Genomic DNA, 18,593 nt, shown 5'->3' on the forward strand with positions numbered 1-18,593 from the left:
ATATAACCACCGGCATGAAGACTGAAACAGACAACAGGAGATATTGAAAACCAACAGATAGGATCTTGCAGCAGAGAGGCATGCCCCGCTAAAGATTTCAATTTGGCCAGACTTTTGTGGCAGCTAAACTCCAGGTGATAAAGCTAATATGGGGGTTAGATATTCCTGTTGGGGTTATCTAAAACAGCTACACAGAGTGCAATGAACTAGCACTGGCTTTCTTGCACATATATGTTCCACTCCAACTTTTTCACACCCCTCTACTGCCCTTCCTCCTTATTTTGAATCCTTTCTACCCCATCCCTGGTTCTCTCATCCCCACTCCACTACCCCCTTATCCTGGTCTCTATTTCACTCGCCCTAGCCACAGTCCTCACATACTTGTTGCAGAGCAGGTGGTAGCATGGACCGAGATGAGGAATAAGATGCCAGACAATCAATAAGATGCCAGACAATCCACCAGCCTTCAATGCTGAATTCAGGGAGATGGAAAGGGGAATGATTTTCATTCTCATCTCCCCCACAGCATGAATTCTTCCTTGTGATGTTCCCCCCTCCTCCAAACATAACATTTGTCCCTTTTCACATCAATGCCGAAGCAGCATTCACCACCTCGTTCTTCAGGCATTCATATCCCTTACCCAATATTCACATCATATCATCCCTCCTCCCCTCCCCAGTATTGATCAGTCCCCCTTCTCCCCTCACCCCCTTTCAGCATTCACCATCCATCCTTCTTACAATTCATTTGGGCCTGGTTGGCACTCTGGGCAACTCCCTCCTTCCCTCTGCTGTCGACTAAATTCCAAGTCTTGAAAGTACAGTGAACTACTTAGCCTGGAGCAGTGTACAGAAAGAATAGATAGGAGTCCTCTACTCCAGGCAGCAGGTGAGGTAGGGGGTTGAACAAGAAGGGGAGGACTGGAGCAGGGTACTGACTGGCTCTTTACATTCTTATCAGCTCCTTCCCTCCTGTTCTCCATAGTTGCTGGTTGCAGACACTGGGGAGAAGTAGACCAAGGATAAGCAAAGCAAAGCTCATAATCCCTGCTTCAGCCTCATCCTTGTCTCTGCAGCAACCAGCAGCACTGTGATGTCAGGGAGGGGCTGGAACACTGAACAGAATGGCTCTTTTCTACTTTATTCTGTGTGAATTTTCCTGCTCCAGACCTCCTCCTCCTCCTCCTGTCCTTTGCAGTGCTGCTCAATTGATGTGTGGCTAGGATAGCAAGTCACATTTTATGTAAGAAAGAGCTACAGGTTGGCCACCCCTAGCCTAATTATTCAATCAACATTTTGGGTCTTAATTTAAAAAAAAAAAAGTAGAAATGAATCAACTGGAAGGGCATTCAAACTTTGGCACTGTCAATTTAACCTGTTAAAATCAGCGAATAGTTTTCCATAAAAAGTTGCAGAAAGATAGTGTGTAATTTTGAACTATGTTTAGGTTGTCAGTTTCTCTTCACTTAAATTCAAACATACAATTTGTTCAGGGGTGCCTAACTATTGCAGACTCTGACATTCTTGTTCTCCCTCATCTTTTAAAGGCAGGGATGCTCAAACTGGTCCTTGGGGCCCCCTCCCCGAGCCAGTCAGGTTTTCTCGATCTCTCTATTGAAAATGCATGAAAATTTGTAGGCACTACTTTCTATGTATGCAAATCTCATGCATATTCATTAGGGAAATCCTGTAAACCCGACCTGCTAGGAGGGCCCCAAGGACTGATGTGAGCACCCCTGTAATAAGGCATAACAAACCCCAATCTTTGCTCACACATTAAGGAATTCACTTCCTATACTTCCTACACCTGCTCTGCACTGTTATTGGCTAAAATCTCATTCTGACTTCATTTCAAAAAGTATGCTCACCAACTTCCAGTCTGCTATTGAATTATGGTAACCTATATCCATATGTAGAATACCCTGGTCTCCAACCCACTTTTCTCACCACCATTCACCACCTTCTTCAAACTGCCACCACCTCCAATGCCTTAATTCTGGCCATGTTCTGACTGACTTCTTTCATAAGGTTCACAAGATTAAACATGAGTTTGGCACCAGGCCACCCTCCTTCACCAACCATCTCTCTTCTACCCCATTTACCACCTCCTTTCACATGCAAGCTATTCAAATATGTTCAACTCCACCATCTTCAGGTTCATCTAGATCTATGTCAATATGTCTTGACTTTTACATACAACAGAAACAGCCCTTGCATGTCTAGCAATCTCTTCATGGCTAAGGCCAAGAGCCTTGACTATCCTCATCCTCCTTAACCTATCTGTTGCTTTTAACAAATATAACCACAATATATTTCCTTGACATTTTGTTCTCACTTGATTTTGTGTTTGCTCTAGTGAATCCTCCTCAACCACTATCTCTATCAGATGTGTGCCTCCAAGGCTCTATACTCATTCCGTTGGTGCTATTATCTCCCATGGTTTTCAGTAGTATATCTATACTGAAGACTGCCAGATCTACCACGCTGCACCTGAAACTTTGCCAAGAATAGAGTCCCTAATCTCAGCCTACTTGTTAAACATAGCATATAAATATATCCTACTATATATTCTGCTGTCACCTTAAATCTTTACATGGCCAAAGTAGAACATCTCCCTCCTCTCTTCCCAAGCTCATTTTCTTTTTGTGGAAGACATCCTCCTCCTAGTCCTCTCAGCTCATAGCCGTGGCATCATCTTGGACTCCTCATTCTACAAACATCCAAGACTGCTAAAATGTGGTATGGAAAGAAAAAAAAAAGAAAGTTTGCCCATGCCTTTCTTAATACTACCAAACTTCTTTTCCATTTTTGCCACCTTCTACAGCTACCTCATGTCCAAACCATCCTTCTCTAACTAAATCTGATCTTCTCTATTACAATCTATTCAAAATTCAGCTGCATAACTCACTTGCCTTTAGTATTAATGTGACCATGTGACCCCTCCCACTTCTCAAGTCACTGTTTGCTTTTCCAATTCTGCTCATTACCTCCCCCCTCTCTCTCCCCTTAATTATGTTCATTGACTTTTCTTTACCCTACTTTTCTCATCACCAACTCCAGAGAATCCATGCTAACTTCTGACTGGTCTTCCTGAATTGGCCTCTCATGCCCACTCTGGCCATATTCAAACCTACCCCAAGACTGCTTTTAATCAAGCCCTGGTTCCCTGTGATCATAGCCTTATTTAAGCATTTTTCTATAATTTTCCAAAGCCAATCCTGTATGTCAACCTTAGATTGTAAGCTACACAGAGCAAGGACTGGCTTACGTACGTGTACTCAGTACTGTGTACATCTATCATCAATACCTAAGCTACCTCTTCTTTGAAAGAGCAGTTTACAAGTCAGTGTACAATACCACTGAAATAACATGTTGACATTTTTGTTTTTAAGCAGTTTCTGAAATAGGGCATATTCATGAAGAAAAATAAAACATTTGTGCCAAGTATGCCAGTTGAGGCTCTATTAGCAGGGTTACAGAAAGTTTACCTACAAATTAAATACTACCCTTGAGAAAACAAAACTGAAAATCCCCAACTAGCATTAGTGCAGTGACATTCAAGGTACAAATGCATAGACTGCCCAGAAACAGGAGTGCACTCGGAACCAAGCAGCTCAAAGCAAATATCAAGGACATGCTGCTGTGATATAGAAATTGTAACAGAACCGCTGGAAGCATCTGAACACCATGGAAATGTCTAAGTCAAAGGTTATCACAAGAAACAGGACATGCTGATGTCAAAGTGCTCTCTCAGAACACTTTAATGCACTACAGATACCAGCAGAGGTTCAGTGCAGATCAATATTAATTAGCTGCTGAAGCAAGATAGAGCTTCAAAACTAAGACACCATACACCCAGGAAAAGCTGATGCATGGAAGCACACAAAACACCAGAGAGTTTATGAAGCACTAGGACACAAAGGATAACCCAGAGGTTCTAAGCATTCTTGAAAACCAAAATCTTTTGAGCAATTAGATTTTAAATCACATTGAAGCAATTAAAAGAAAATAAGCTCAAGACAGAGCACTCATGATGTACTAAAAACTTTTAAGAACCAAACTACTTCAGAAGCACAAGAGCCAGGGAGGTTCTCAAAAGTATCACAGATATCCCTGAGGAATTAAACAGCAACAGCAGACACCTGTCCAAAGTACCAAGAAGAATCAAGGAAGAATCAAAAACAGAAGCGTTGAAGGTTTTGGGATAGTAGTTAAGTTCCAAGAAATCAAAGTTACTGGAAGTATTGTCACAGCAAATCTCTCAGAGCAAAGTAGTAACAAAAATATAAAGCATTTCAGGAACCAATGCATACATGTAATGAGCACAGAGAAGGAAGCTTGAAAACTATTAATCACTTAACAACCATTAGGCATACACAACATTATACAGATATACATAGGAGACCCACCCCTGTTCCACGGAGCTTATAATCCAATGAGAACATACAAAAAAGAATGTGTGGAAAATGTACTGTAGAAAACTGCTTAGGCCTGAAAAACAGTTTTAAAAAGGTGCGTTTTTAAATGGATTTGAATACTGCCAGAGAGAGGGAGCATGATGCACAAAGTCTATTCCAACCAAATGGCACAGCAAGAACATAAGAATTGCCATACTGGGTCAGACCAAGGGTCCATCAAGCCCAGAATCCTGTTTTCAACTGGGGCCAATCCAAGTCACAAGTACCTGGCAAGTACCCAAACAATAAGTAAGTCTCAAGCGACTATTGCTTATTAATTAAGGGGTAGATTTTTTTTTAAAAAAGCACGTTTGCGTACTTTTGTTTGCGCAGCAGGCGCAAACAAAAGTACGCTGGATTTTATAAGATACGCACGTAGCCGCGCGTATCCTCTAAAATCCTGGATCGGCGCGCACGCAAGGCTGCTGATTTTGGGCAGACGGTGCGCGCCGAGCCGCGCAGCCTGCCTCCGTTCCCTCTGAGGCCGCTCCGAAATCGGAGCGGCCTCGGAGGGAACTCTTTCGCCCTCCCCTCACCTTCCCCTCCCTTCCTCTACCTAACACCCCCCCCCCAGCCCTATCTAAACCCCCCCCCACCTTTATCCATGGATTTACGCCTCCCGGAGGGAGATGTAAATCCACACGCGCCAGCGGGCTGCTGGCGCGCCGAGACCCTACCCGGGGGCGGTTCCGAAGGGCGCGGCCACACCCCCGGAACGCCCCGGCCCGAAACCATGCCCCCGGGCCTGCCCCCAAAATGCAGCATCGTTTGGCCCCGCCCCCGACACTCCCGCGTCCCGGGGTTCTGCGCGCGCCAGCGGCCTATGGAAAATAGGCGCGCACGCGAGCAGGGCTTTTAAAATCCACCTGTAATACTTTATGGATTTTCTCTCTAGGAACTTTCCAAACCTTTTTTTAAACACAGTTACACTAACTGCTGTAAGCACATCTCTGGCAATGAATTCCAGAGTTTAAGCACTGAGTGAAAAATATGTTTCTTTGATTTGTTTTAAATGAGCTACTTGCTAACTTCATGAAGTGCCCCCCTAGTCCTATAATCTGAGAGAGTAAGTAACCTATTTACATTACCTTTTTCAAGTCCTTTCATGGAAAGCAGAGTCAGGCATTGATGAAGAAGGGCACAGGTAACGGGGACTTGCTGGATGAATGGAGTTCATAAGGAAGGATATATGGAGGGAGAAGAGAAGATAGGTAATGAGAAGTAGCTGAGTGAATGCATTTATAGCTGAATAAGAAGCCCGAATTGTATGCAGAAGCAGACAGGAGTCAATGCAGCAACTTGAGAAAAAAAAAGTTTAAGAGTCATAGTGATGTTGAGGATTAAGTTGTGCAGCGGAATTGTGAATGGACTGCAGCGAAGAAAGTCGGTTCAGTGGAAGGCCAACAAAGAGCAAGTTGAGGCCTAAGTAGGAAGTGATTAGAGAGCAGATGAGACTTTGTAACATGCTCAAAAAGGAAGGGATGAATTTTAGCAATGTTATAAAAGAAGAAAGACTTTAGTAGCATTTTGCATAGAGGAGAGGGAGGCACCACTACAGCCCAAACACTGTGCAGCTTCTCCTCCAGTCTGCTCAAAGAAATCCCAGTTGCTGCCATTTTCTTCTCTATTACAGCTTTTTTTTTTTTTTTTTTTTAATTTTTTTCAATTCTTTACCCATTCTCCTGCTGAGCCTAGAGGATATTCTTAAAGGAGTAGACACCCAAGGGGGGGAACTGAGGATAAAGAAAAGCGGGAGAGGAAGGGATAAATAGGGATAGGTCGAAATACTTAGCTCTATCCCAACCAAAAAGAACACAACGAACCCCCCCCCCCCCCAGCTCAGGACTGAACTCTACTGAAGGAACGAGAACTAGAACTAGGTTTCACCTCAGGAACTTTTTTTTTTTTTTTTTAAATAAAATCGTATACACTGATGGCTTGCTTAATCAAGGGAGTGAGTCCTAATCTCACCTTCGTTGCTGCCTACCAGGCCTCAGTTCACAGCACAGGATGCTCACCTATCATCTGCTGGAGAAAGAAACATGCAAGCCAAGGTCAGCATTGATGCCTATAAGCCTGTTTGTTCTCTGTCTCCCTCTGCTGGTTGGGGATATAACCCATTCACCTGGACTGATCTGACTGGTTAAAATAAGGAAGGTTATTGCATCCAAGGAATATAATTTCAAAAATGCTATACAGACAGATACAGTTCCTTCAGCACCTCAGTATTGTGCCAAATTTCAATCCAATGGAAAATTTCAATTTTTTTATTTTTTTTGCTTGCATGTGATTGGAGTTTGCTTTCAGCATTATAATTTGTCTATCCTATGCTTGTTTTTAAATACAAAATTATCATCCTTGGTTTATATAGATAAAGCTTTGTTATTTAAGATACTGATTACTTTAAAATTGATTAATGCTTTGATGTCGAATTCTCTAGCGGAATGTTCTCTAGAAGCTAGTTATTGGAAATGAAGAAAGGGTTCATGGGGTAACTTGCACAGAGTGCCAGGTACTACCATGAGCATCTTGCTCGGAGTGGATAGACCACTTGGTCTGTCATTAGTATGTTACTATAGTGAAACTGCGGGTACTGTGATTCAGCCCTTAGTATTTACATGCTAATACCGGGGGTATGAAAGCAAGTGAAGAAGAGATTTTAAATAAGACACCTACGTACTTGAGACATCAATACGCAGAGGTTCTTCTCAAGATACAGCAGCACTCATGAGTTGGCCAAAAACTTTGAAAGGTGAATCAAGTACAGTGCTGAGGTTCATATGCTGCTACATCACTGACAGACCCATTTCTGGCAATACTTTTATTTATTTAGTCAAATTTATATACCGACTTTCAGATTCATGTCAAGTCTGTTTACAATAACAAATTCAAAACCAATCATATCAAACAAATTTCATACAATAATAGATTAATGTTTCCTAGATATAATACTATCCTAGGACCGTAATTACAAATCCCTATTCTTATCACAATATTAAAACAAATATCATAAATTAATTTTAAAAGCTAAACATAAAACCATAAACATTTTAAGCAAACCACCCAACAAATAAAATAGAACTATATTGTAGTTAGTCAGCTGAGTACATAAAAGCAGACAAATTCTAAGAAGTATCAATCAACATGATTAAAAGCCTGATCAAACAGCCAGGTTTTTATCATTTTTTTGAAACTCTTAATATTTTCCTCAGTACGAATGGAAACTGGCAATGAGTTCCACAGCTTTGGTCCAGCCAATGACAGAGCTCTCTCACTAACTGAAACAAGATGGGTCAATTTCGGAGAAGGAATTGTCAATAGGGCCTGTCCTATTGACATGAATGTGAAGCGAAGCATTCAGCCATTCAGTATTGTGACCATAAACGGCTTTGTGAATTAAAGTGAGACATTTATATTTAATTCTAAACTGACAGGCAACCAATGTAGTTTCTTCAACACCGGAGAAACATGGTCAAACTTCTTGGTCCCAGTTACAAGCCGCACCGTGGCATTTTGCACCAGTTGCAAAGGTCTAACCGTGGATGTCGGTACGCCCAGTAACAGGGCGTTACAATCCAATTTTGGCAATATCAGAGCCTGCAGTACTGTCCGAAAATCATTTTCGTGGAGAAGTGGTTTCATTTTTTTTAAAATATGTAGTTTGAAAAAGCTGTCCCTTGTAATAGCTTTAACCGAAGCTTTCATACTTAGATCAGTATCAAGCACACAGCCCAGATCCCTTGCTTCACGGCATATATTATAAATAGAGGCACAACCTAACATATCTGACTATTTTTTCTGTGAATGTTTGTAAGAAGCATAATCTCAGTTTTAGTGTTTAGTGATAAAGACATATGGGTCAGGAGCTGTTTGATCGAATTATAATACACCTCCCACAATTTCAATGTATCATGAAGGGACCCCTTAATGGGAAGAAGAATGTGAACATAGTCGGCAAACAAAAAATGTACTAGCCCCAACCCTGCAAGAAATCTGCAAAGGGGGCCATGTAAATATTAAACAGGGTTGGAGACAGTGAATAACCTTGAGGAACTCCCATATGTAGATCTATTCTGTCTGATTCTGTTCCCAATTTAATTTATGTACTCTCAACAAGCAAGAGATACACGAAAAAACAGCATGAAAAACAAGTGACAGTTGCAACTGAATGGACATTCAGAAAATTTGCAATTAGCTTCCTCCTTATGAGATGAATGGGATGTAGCCAGTTAAAGATCTGTAATATTCCTTTGTTATGAACATGGGGGTAGAGTAAACGTTTTAGGGAATAGCAGCTGAGTGTTAAGAGTTCCAGCTTCTACAACTAAGCTTGAACATCTCTCACAATGGACAACCTAACCCTTTAATGACATAGGAAAAAATACCCTATTTACTCTTGAAGAACTACACTTACCTAAGACATCCTACAGGTAGTGTCACACAACTGCAAACTTGCCAAGAGTTTATGATAAACTCATCTGCAATTCAGTTTAAATACCACCGGAAACCACTTCCTCTGAGGTAAGTTTTATAAGTTACAGAATAGTGCTGTACAGCATACTAAAACAGTCCATGACTAGAGTACAGGCTACCATATTCAAGTGAAACAGGTGTGTGCAAACAGCTGACAGGCTTCTCTCCCCGGTCGCACAATTTTTGCATATCAATACCCCATATAAAACAAAATGGGATGTGTGACAATTATATACAACACACAAAGAGTCTGGCATGTACATTAACAGCTCTGTAAAACTTGCAGAGGTTTTAAAACCAAATACTAAAGTAACAGTGAGATAAGGGTCAAAAGGCAAAAATGAAGTGCATCTTCCGTAATAATTTCTGAATGTTAGAGCATGAGCATATCAGGCAGCCCAGGCAAAGCAACAGCAGCATGAACTGTAAAGCTGAGTGAAGTGTGATTTTATTTTGTTATGAAGTAATGAAAGCTATTTAAAATCTATCAATGCTGGCAGGGAGCTGACTGCTCATATTTGACAATTTATTTAATATTCTAAAATCTCGTTTGTTCTGGAGGGGAGGAGATGGGTTATCAAATTAAAAACTGCTTAAATTTTGTTTTCTAATCCTTGAAAGTGACATTTTATACACACCTCAAATACAAGCCACACAGCAAGCAGACAGGAGAAAGAAAAGGCTACACTTGCAATAGAAGTTTATAGCCTACACCTACCTAAAACGCTGGGCCTGCTGCGCCAGTGGTCCTGGATACCTCCTGTTTGGAGACTGGTAGAGCTGGGACAATATAGCCTGGTTTGTTTTTTGGCTTGGATTGTTTGCAAACTTGACGGTGATTGGTTCTGTGGCACCTGGCGGTTTCTGCCCATTCAGGCCTTTGATAGCTTCTTCTGCTTCAATCCGTTTATCAAACCTGATGAATCCTACACCCCTGGATACTCCTGGACACAAGGGAGGAGGTTAAACATATTAAAATGGAGGAAAGAAGAAAAACTGAGTTATGGTCAGAAACATCTACATATCAGGCTTCCTTTTGATTCGGTTTTAGTACTTTAGCTGCGGGAAGTGAACCAGAAATGGAGACCTAAGCTCTGTTACAGCATATTACACTTCAAGGGAAGGTGCAATTGTCAAATTTTAATTCTAAATCTGCAGCTCATTAATCCTGCACTTAAAAAAAAACCCAACACAACCGCAGCTATCCAATCCCAAAAATATACACAAACTAAAATTGTTAGTAAGAGAATACACATTAATTTAATATCCACCTACAGTACACACTAGCTGGGTGTCATCCAAAGATCTGGTCACAGAAACCAACAAAGAATAGTGTGTCCTTAATACTGCAAAAGCCATTTGTTTCTAGATTGTCTCATCTTCTCCCTCCTTGCCCCTATGTAGCAAGCTGCTGCTGGACATGCAGGATTGACCTATGTCCAAGTCTGTTGTCAAAGTCCTGTATCAGTTCATTCCCTCTAGGTACCGCTGCTGCTCTGTTTGCAGATTATATGCTAACACAGCATGATTAAGGGCAGCATATTAATGCAGAAGCAGTTAAATGAAGGACCAAAAATGCTCTCACACGGATGGGCAGCTAACTGCCCTGTCACGTTTTAAAGCTGGCACTGTTGTAGGCATAATTGCTGGAAATCAGCAATGAGAAGCACCTTAAAAATAGAAGCAGGGTTCACCTCATTCCTACAAATCAGTGACGACCCCTCCTCCCCAAAATAAAAGTGTTATAGCATTAAGCTTTGAAACTAAAATCCCAACCTTTATATAGCAGAGGTCATGTTTTCCACTACATGTGCTAAACATGTCCATGAGAAGAAAGTATCATACCGGCTAGGGGAAAAGTAGGAAATGCTATGAAGCAGGTTCAAATTATGCTAAAGATAAAATTGTAGCCATTTTGTTTAATGCAGGAAGTCATGTGCACAATTGACCACAAAACAGGCAGTACTAGCCTTATGAAAATTGTGCTCATATGTTTACTGAATTTAGCTGAATTTTATACACACACTACATTCAGTTGTCTGGGCATACGATACCACCATACTGAATATAGTTCACCTAGACATTATATACTTTCAGGAGAGAACTGAAACCTACAGTTTATGTAGCTTAATCCTCAAAAATATAGAACGTAAAATAACCCTAGAGCAAACACCAGCCCCACAAGCTGCATTTGGAAGATCTAAGAAATCTATTCACCTTTTCACGAAAGACCTTTCTTCCTCCCAGTAGTTCTAAAAACAGAACACTATTGGAAATTAAACTAATTGCTTCCTATTACTCTTCTCATTACATTCCAGTCTCACCACCTCAATAGTTCTACACATCTGCATTATTCCTTCCCTCCCCTCTAAGATCCATCCGCTCATGCAATCTCATTTTAACTAGTACTCTTATATACCATTTCCTAGAGCCACATGGGTGGGTGACCTGATTCCATGCCCTTCTCCAAAACATCTAAGAGTTCTCTCTCTCTCTAGATATATCTCTCTATATCTTAAAACATCATAGAGAGGGTATAGCATGAGGAGAGATCTTCAAATTCAGTCTAGGTACATAAGGTTGCAGTATATATTTATATATATATATTTATAAGCACGATAATGCAGTACATACTACTATATACAATCCCTACATCAAATTTTAAGCCTCTCTCAAGTTATGGAAATTTATAAAGTTCTCTCTTTTTTTCTTTATATTTTACCTTTTGAGACATTTCAAAGCAGATTGCATTCAGGTACAACAGTCACTTGTTAGACCTCACAGATGGGGGTGACATCATCAGATGGAGCCCAGCATGGAAATGTTTTGTTGAAGTTTCTAGAAACGTTGGCATGCTGAGAATGCCCAGCAGCCACTATCCGTGCAGCCACGAGGGGTCCCTCTTCAGTTTTGTATCTAGGCAAAAACACGAGCAAAAATAAAACAAACCAACAGTGAACCCAACTCCGCCTGTTTTCTTTGATATCAGAAGATATCTCAAGCAGAAGCCCAGGCCCTGTTGGGAGCGGAAGACAGGTTATACTGTGCCTGACTGTAACAAGGCTGAGAGCTCTAGCATTTTCTGATGCTCCAACATGTCCTGCCCCAGAGAGGGTGGAGAATCTGCTGGAACTGTCCAGAAATTTAGGTAGTAGCCATGTTGTACAATGGCCAGAACTCAGCGATCGGTGGTAATAGGGGGCCAGCGGTCTGCAAATAGGTACAGACAGCCCCCGACTGGTGGGCAGGGATCTGCGGGCACCGCAGGGTAGTCTCCACTCTCTTGCTGCCAGTCAAAAGCCTGCAGCTGAACTAGGTTGCGGTGCAGGCTGGGGCCTAGGGGGCACGCTGTTGGCGAGGCCGGCCCCTTGTTGGGGGGACGGGATGCTCTAGGGTGGGACATCTGAGTGTAGTATCTCTGCTGACGGTAAAAGGATTTGTGAGAATCTTGACATAGGGGACTGCGCACAGAGGATGGAGCATCTGATGTGCTGGCAGAGAGCAAGGTCTCATGGTGGTCCTTGAACTGAGTAACCGCATCCCTGACTTTTGTGCAGGGTAGAAACGCCAGTCGGTCGGAGGCTTGAAGCCAGGGCATGTGGCGTGTGCCAAAGCCTGCGGCGGAAACTCTGGCCATCTCAGAATATCAAAGGTGGACCTCACCACATTTGCTAGCCTCCAGACCCTTTTGGACTATTGTCGCCAGTGCATCCTACTGCTGGGGCAGATGCTCCGCCAGATCCTGAACTTGTTTCCTCAAGTTTCAATTGTTCTGGGCCATATACAATTGGTAGGCGGCGATGCAGGCAATCAGCATTGCCCCTTGATAGACTCTCCTGCCCAGGGCATCCAGGGCTCTATGCTCTCGGCTTGAAGGGGCAGAGGAGTGTGTGCAAGACCTCTTGACCTTTTTGAGAGCAGACAACCACAGACTAAATTGCCACTTTGGCATGCTAGATCAGATATAGGGTATCCGTCTTCCGGTTAACAGGAGGGACAGATCCTGGATGCTCCTAGATCCTGAAGAGAAATTCTAAACAAATCTCGTGGATCGGGATAGCCACCACCTCCTTCAGGACATCCACGAACTGGAGAACATCTAGCATTTTGTGGCAGGCATCCTTGGTGAGGAGTTGAAAAGGGAAAGCTTCTGCCATCACCCTAAATAAAGCCCGCGAAAGAGAGGTCTTCTGGATGAGAGAGATCTCTCCTCCGGTGGAGAAGGCTTGGAGGGCAAATCACCCGAGTTCTTGGAAAAGTCTCAGAAGAATCATCTGCCCAAGGGTCACAAGGTGCATCCCTCCTGTTTGGGGGGGGGGGGGGGGGGGCGGGGACGGGACGGACGGACGGGGACACGACGACACTGAGGGAGACCCAACGCCCAACCCTCTCTGTAATGGTATTGAGGGTTGTTCTGGGCAACCTCTGTGCTGGAGACCTTGGGGGGACATCGATAGCGCCGGAGGCACCAAGGGAACCAGCAGTCCTTGTACTTCCAATGGCCCAGGAATAGGTTTGAGGAGTGGAGGCACCTGGGTCTCGAGCACAGCTTCACTCCTTCCTCCATGGAGAAGCTGAAGATTGGAATCGCTCCAGAGGGCGATCTCAGTGGCCAAGGAGGAATAGAGGGAGCTCTGGCGATTGGCTGAGTTGGCAGAACGCCCAACATGACGTTGAGACGCTCCAGCAGGGGCACTAGCAGTGCAGGCGCTGGTTCCGGCACTGGCACGGGGGCGGTTCGACACTCCAGAGGGCAAGGAGTACCGCCTTTTGATCCCTGCGATCCAATTCCTCCTGAAAATCCGGCGATGAAAGCGCAGATGTTGGAGGAGTTGGACAGGACGTCACTGGAGCTTCCATGGGGGGGGCACGAGGTGGCTCGGTGCCTGGCACTGGAATCAGTGGGGAACGCCTGGGACTCCCAGACCTGGAAAAGGATGGGGCCTCTTCTCTACTGTGTCGCTTCAGGGGAGGCTCAGCATGGGCCAATGCTCTCCCAGCATTGGCAACGGTGCTGTGCGAAGACTACTGCCGGTGACTGGTTTCACCCTGTGTTCAGCTTGGTCCTTCTCCAGCGCAGAAGAAGCTATCTGGTTGCCTTGGAACGGTCAGACGATGGAGAGAGCCAATCCCGAGCCCTTTTCTTCCAGAGAGGGTATCGGGTGAGCCGTGGACGGTGACTGAGTTGGAGGGGATCCCGCGACCCTTCGATGTCGATGGAGCAGACTTTCTGGTGCGAAAAAGCTGCTCCATTTTGTCCAGCTGGGAACAACGGCCCTTGGGAGTTATCTGAGCACAGTCGGGGCACCCGCAGACGTTGTGGGAAGCCCCCAGGCAGAGGATGCAGACCTCTTGTGGATCCATGATGGACATGGTCCACAGGCACTGGGAGCATTTCCGAAAACAGTCAACGTCATTAAAAGAAGCCAGCAAGCAGTTGATGGCTGGCAGACAGCCACCGGGAGGTGACATTTGGTAATCAACTGTAAAGGATGGGAGAAAAACATACCTACCGAGATGCCAGAGGGAACAGATAGCAGGAGGGACCCCGCATGGAAGAAAATCCAGATACAGAAGTATTTTGACAAACTTTGGAGTGAGCTCCTAAACAGTGATGGCAACTGCTTTGCAGAAAATAACGAGACTGAAGAGGGACCCTGCGTAGCCGTGCGGATGGCGGCATGCTGGGTCTGTTCAGTGTGCCAGTCAAACTTTTCCTTGCTGGGCTCCATCTGATGTCATCCCCATCTGGGAGGACTACCATCCTGCTTGTCCTAGGAGAATGTAGGTATTTACCCATCCCCAGAGAGCTTACAATCTAAGTTTGTATCTGAGACAATGAATGGTAAAGTGACTTGCTCAAGATCAAGGAGTAGCAATGGGATTGGAACCCTAGCTTCCCTAGATCCCAGCCTACTGTTCTACATAGTAGGCTACTGTTTCACTTCACTCAGTGCATCACATTTAAAGTCAAGAGACATACTGACTAATCATTGAATGTTGCTGCTCCACGCTTACTGCATTTCCCAGCAATTATCTAGAAGCCTTTACACTTTGCAAATAGACCAGCTGGATCATTTCCTTTTCACAGCTGAACTCACATTGAAGGTAATTCTTCAGTTCAACACAGGTCTCACCGACCCAACACAAAAGCACGAGTCAGATCATGTGCACATGATTACAACTGTTCTTTCAATGGATCCTCAGAACATATGGCTTGCAATCACTCAAATTCTCCAACTGCCTCCATTTCCTGTCTGTAAAATACTGAGCTTCCATAATGGTTGACCTCTAGAAATGTTATCACAAATATTTCTATACTCTACCTCCATTATGTCATGTGCTTTATCATCATCTCCATATTTTCTATTAAAGCTATAGGTAATTAGCAAAACTCTGGATCACATTCAAATGATGTATAGGCATATGTGCTAGATTAAAAACAGAATGTGTCATGTTGGGTCAGACCAAAAGATCCAACAAGCCCAACATCCTGTCTCAGAGCAGCTAATACAGGTTGGGAGAAAGTACCTGACAGATCCCCAAAGAATAGATCCAATTTATTGTTATTCTCGCCCAGGGATAAATGTAGGATTCTCCAAGTCTGACTAATTGCTTATGGAAGTTTCCTATAAAAATGTACCCCCCCCCCCCCCCCCCGCCCACACACACACATACTTTTAAACCCAGGTTGGCTAGTTGCCTTGACCACACTCTCGACCAACAAATGTCATAGTTTAAAACAAATTGGAAAATCAAGCTATCTGCAAATTTCCTGTCCTCTTGTCTTACCTGAAAGTGTAAATAACCATTCCCTCTCTTCCACCCCACATTATTTTGTAAGTCCCTATTAAATAGCTTTCTAATCTGTTTAGCCTTTCTTTAAAAATGATTTCCATCACTTATTGGCATTGCCCCTCTGTCTTTTCTAATTCTGTTATATCTTGAGATGTGGCAACCAGAACTGCAAATCCTGAAAATGCAGTCACACCCATGAATTGATAGGCATAACATGGTTGTTTTAATTCCTAACATTCTATTTGCTTCTTTAACCGCTGCTGCAAATTGAGCTGAGAATTTCAATGTTATTGTCCACAAGGACTCCAAGATCCTTTGCCTGGGTGGAGTCTCTTAATTCAGAATCTAACACTTTATGCCTATAGTAAGGATTTTTTTTTCCTTGTGTGTAGAGAACCTCAGACTCCACTAGATGGCACTAGATACATACCCTAGGCATTTCCCAACAGCACTGCCCCTTATGGCTGGCTGTGAATGGTATTTCCTTAGTACACTCTGGAGAAAGGGGGGGAGGGGGTTAGTGACTTAGCAAATGTGGAAAGGGTTACATTGTGCATCACTTTACTTGTCCATATTAAGTTTTAATGCCATTTAAATGCCCAGTTCCCCACCCTGGCAAGGTCCTGCTGCAGTTCCTCAGTCTACTCCTGTTTTAACGATTTATTATAATCTGACTTCACTCACAGCTCTCTTTTCCCAAATATTTAACTGTTGAACAGCACTAGTCCTAGTACAGATCCCTAGGGAACTCCAATATTCTCCTCTCTGAATTAGGAAATTATGACTAAATGGCCAGTTTTCACATCTTAACTAGTTACCAACAGTAGGACATCACCTCTATCCTGTGACTACTTCCTGAAGCTTCTCTCTTAAGGGACTTTGTCAAATGCCTTATGAAATTCAGATACACTAATATCGACTGGCTCGCCCTCATCTACATATTTACACCTTAAATTCCAATTAGTAAGGCAAGACTTTTACTGAATCTATTTATTTATTTATTTAACAGTTTTATATACCGAAGTTCTAGCAACAAAGTTACTAATCAATTCGGTTTACATTGTAACAATAAAATTGACAGAATGTAGAATAAATTTAATTTGAATCTATGTTGGCTCTCTTCCATTCATTGACTGTGGCACAGTATGGGTCACCAGGGCTATGGCCCGACCACATTTTTCCTCCACATAGCTTCAGCAGCCAGGAAACCTGGGTATGGGAGGTTGGGCATTTGTAACCCACTGCCCATGGCCATGTCTACCCACTCGACTAATAATTGTTCTTAATAGAAGCTATTTTGCCCAGCACAGATGTTCAGTTTACTGGTCCATAGTTTCCTGGATCACTGTGTCACCGGTACCTTCATGTATGACATTTGGTTCTCCCCAGCACACTAAAACCTTATCCAAGAAATACGAGAGATCCGCAACCTTCACACCAGGCAGGTAAGTTACCATGTCCACCAGTATCCAGCTATTTACATTCCTAATGACTGAATCATCAATTACAGTGGCAGTCCTAACCCTTCCCCATTGGGCACACGCCCTTGAAAACATCCTCTGTGCGGGAAGATCAAGTATCACCAGGAGGACATGTGAGCTACAAGATTACTTCCTGCCACCCCTAAGGTGGAGGTCTCCTTCCAGGTGACCTTATTCCTTCAAAGCACAGGGGCTGCCAGAGTAAAAAAAAGTGAGGACACACTCCCCCTTTCATTTTTATATCTGTCTGCCTCAGCTCCATCCAAGTCTGCTACTTTAATTTTTTTTTTTTTTTAATATTCTGCCTAATCTTGTGCCAAACAATACCATACTCAAGCCTCCAGAGACTGGACATGTTCTTCATAGGGAGGAATTCCCTGTAGCAGGTGCACACATCCCTCCTCTCACCAACAGGTAAATCACATACAGCACTCAGAGCAAAAAAAACTGGATAGTCTCCATCTTGCTGCTGGACTGCTTGTCTGCTAAAGATATTTAAAGTTTAATGAGTAGGGATACTCAATCCAATTAAATTCCAATTAAATCCATTAAATTCTATCCAATCCTCTACAACATGATTATAATTAGTCAATTGCTAAGGTCAGGGTTAATTACTTGATGTATATCCCTGATTTATGATGAAAAATTCCCCATCTAATCTCAAAATTGGGGTAACAGTATATCAAAAGATATGATTAGGATGGTGTAAGAATCAGATAGCACTAATCACTACTCCAATGGTGAACGCCTCTCATCTTACATTCCGTTTGCAAACAACTTTCATCCAAGCACACTATTTAATATTTGATTGCTTGCCCTTTATTCATAAGATGAAGCAGGTTATGTACATAAAATTACAATCTAAAAATTCATATAACCTGAACTTGCAAAACATAAACACTCATTTTTCCCCCAGCAAAACTAATACTTGCACCTCAGTAAATACTTCTGCAAGTTCAAGTGAAAGCTCATTTTTTTCTCATTTCAAGTCCCTGCACAACAGCATACAGCCTCTGCTATCATCTGTCTCACTCTATGGGGTATGAACGCTACTTCTGCAGCATAGTACAGGGGCCTGTACAATGACACTCAGTTTCCAATAGTTGGGGCTCTCTCTAGATATCATCGCTGGCCTTTGGTAGAGCATGTAGCTGGGGTTATGGAAAGGCACTGTAGACCTTTTAAGATACTTCACAAAATTTCAAATAGCTTTGGCAGAAATCTGTCAATTTCACTGAATCACGGCCACCTATTTCTCCTCTGGAATTCCCAGATTGTTTCTCCAGCAACTATTTCCATCTTCAAAGTCACTTTTCAGTTTTTTTTTTGTTTTTTTTTTTACTTTGTCCTGTACTAGTATTGAGGCAGTTTTTCTTACAAGTTA

General features: G+C 43.0%; 1 protein-coding gene across 27 annotated transcripts in view; it reads right to left on the reverse strand.

Annotated features, from left to right (window-relative positions):
• The window catches only part of ELAVL2 (ELAV like RNA binding protein 2), a 462,154-nt gene that overhangs the window by 47,558 nt on the left and 396,003 nt on the right, over positions 1 to 18,593 (reverse strand). For all 27 annotated transcript variants that reach the window (XM_029606073.1, XM_029606016.1, XM_029606198.1 and 24 more), the window contains one exon: positions 9,649 to 9,874. In XM_029606073.1, coding sequence (XP_029461933.1) covers positions 9,649 to 9,874 — 226 coding nt within the window. The remainder of the gene's footprint in view (positions 1 to 9,648; positions 9,875 to 18,593) is intronic.

Source organism: Rhinatrema bivittatum, chromosome 1, assembly GCF_901001135.1.
Source record: "Rhinatrema bivittatum chromosome 1, aRhiBiv1.1, whole genome shotgun sequence".
In the NCBI taxonomy this organism is placed as follows: Eukaryota; Metazoa; Chordata; class Amphibia; order Gymnophiona; family Rhinatrematidae; genus Rhinatrema; species Rhinatrema bivittatum.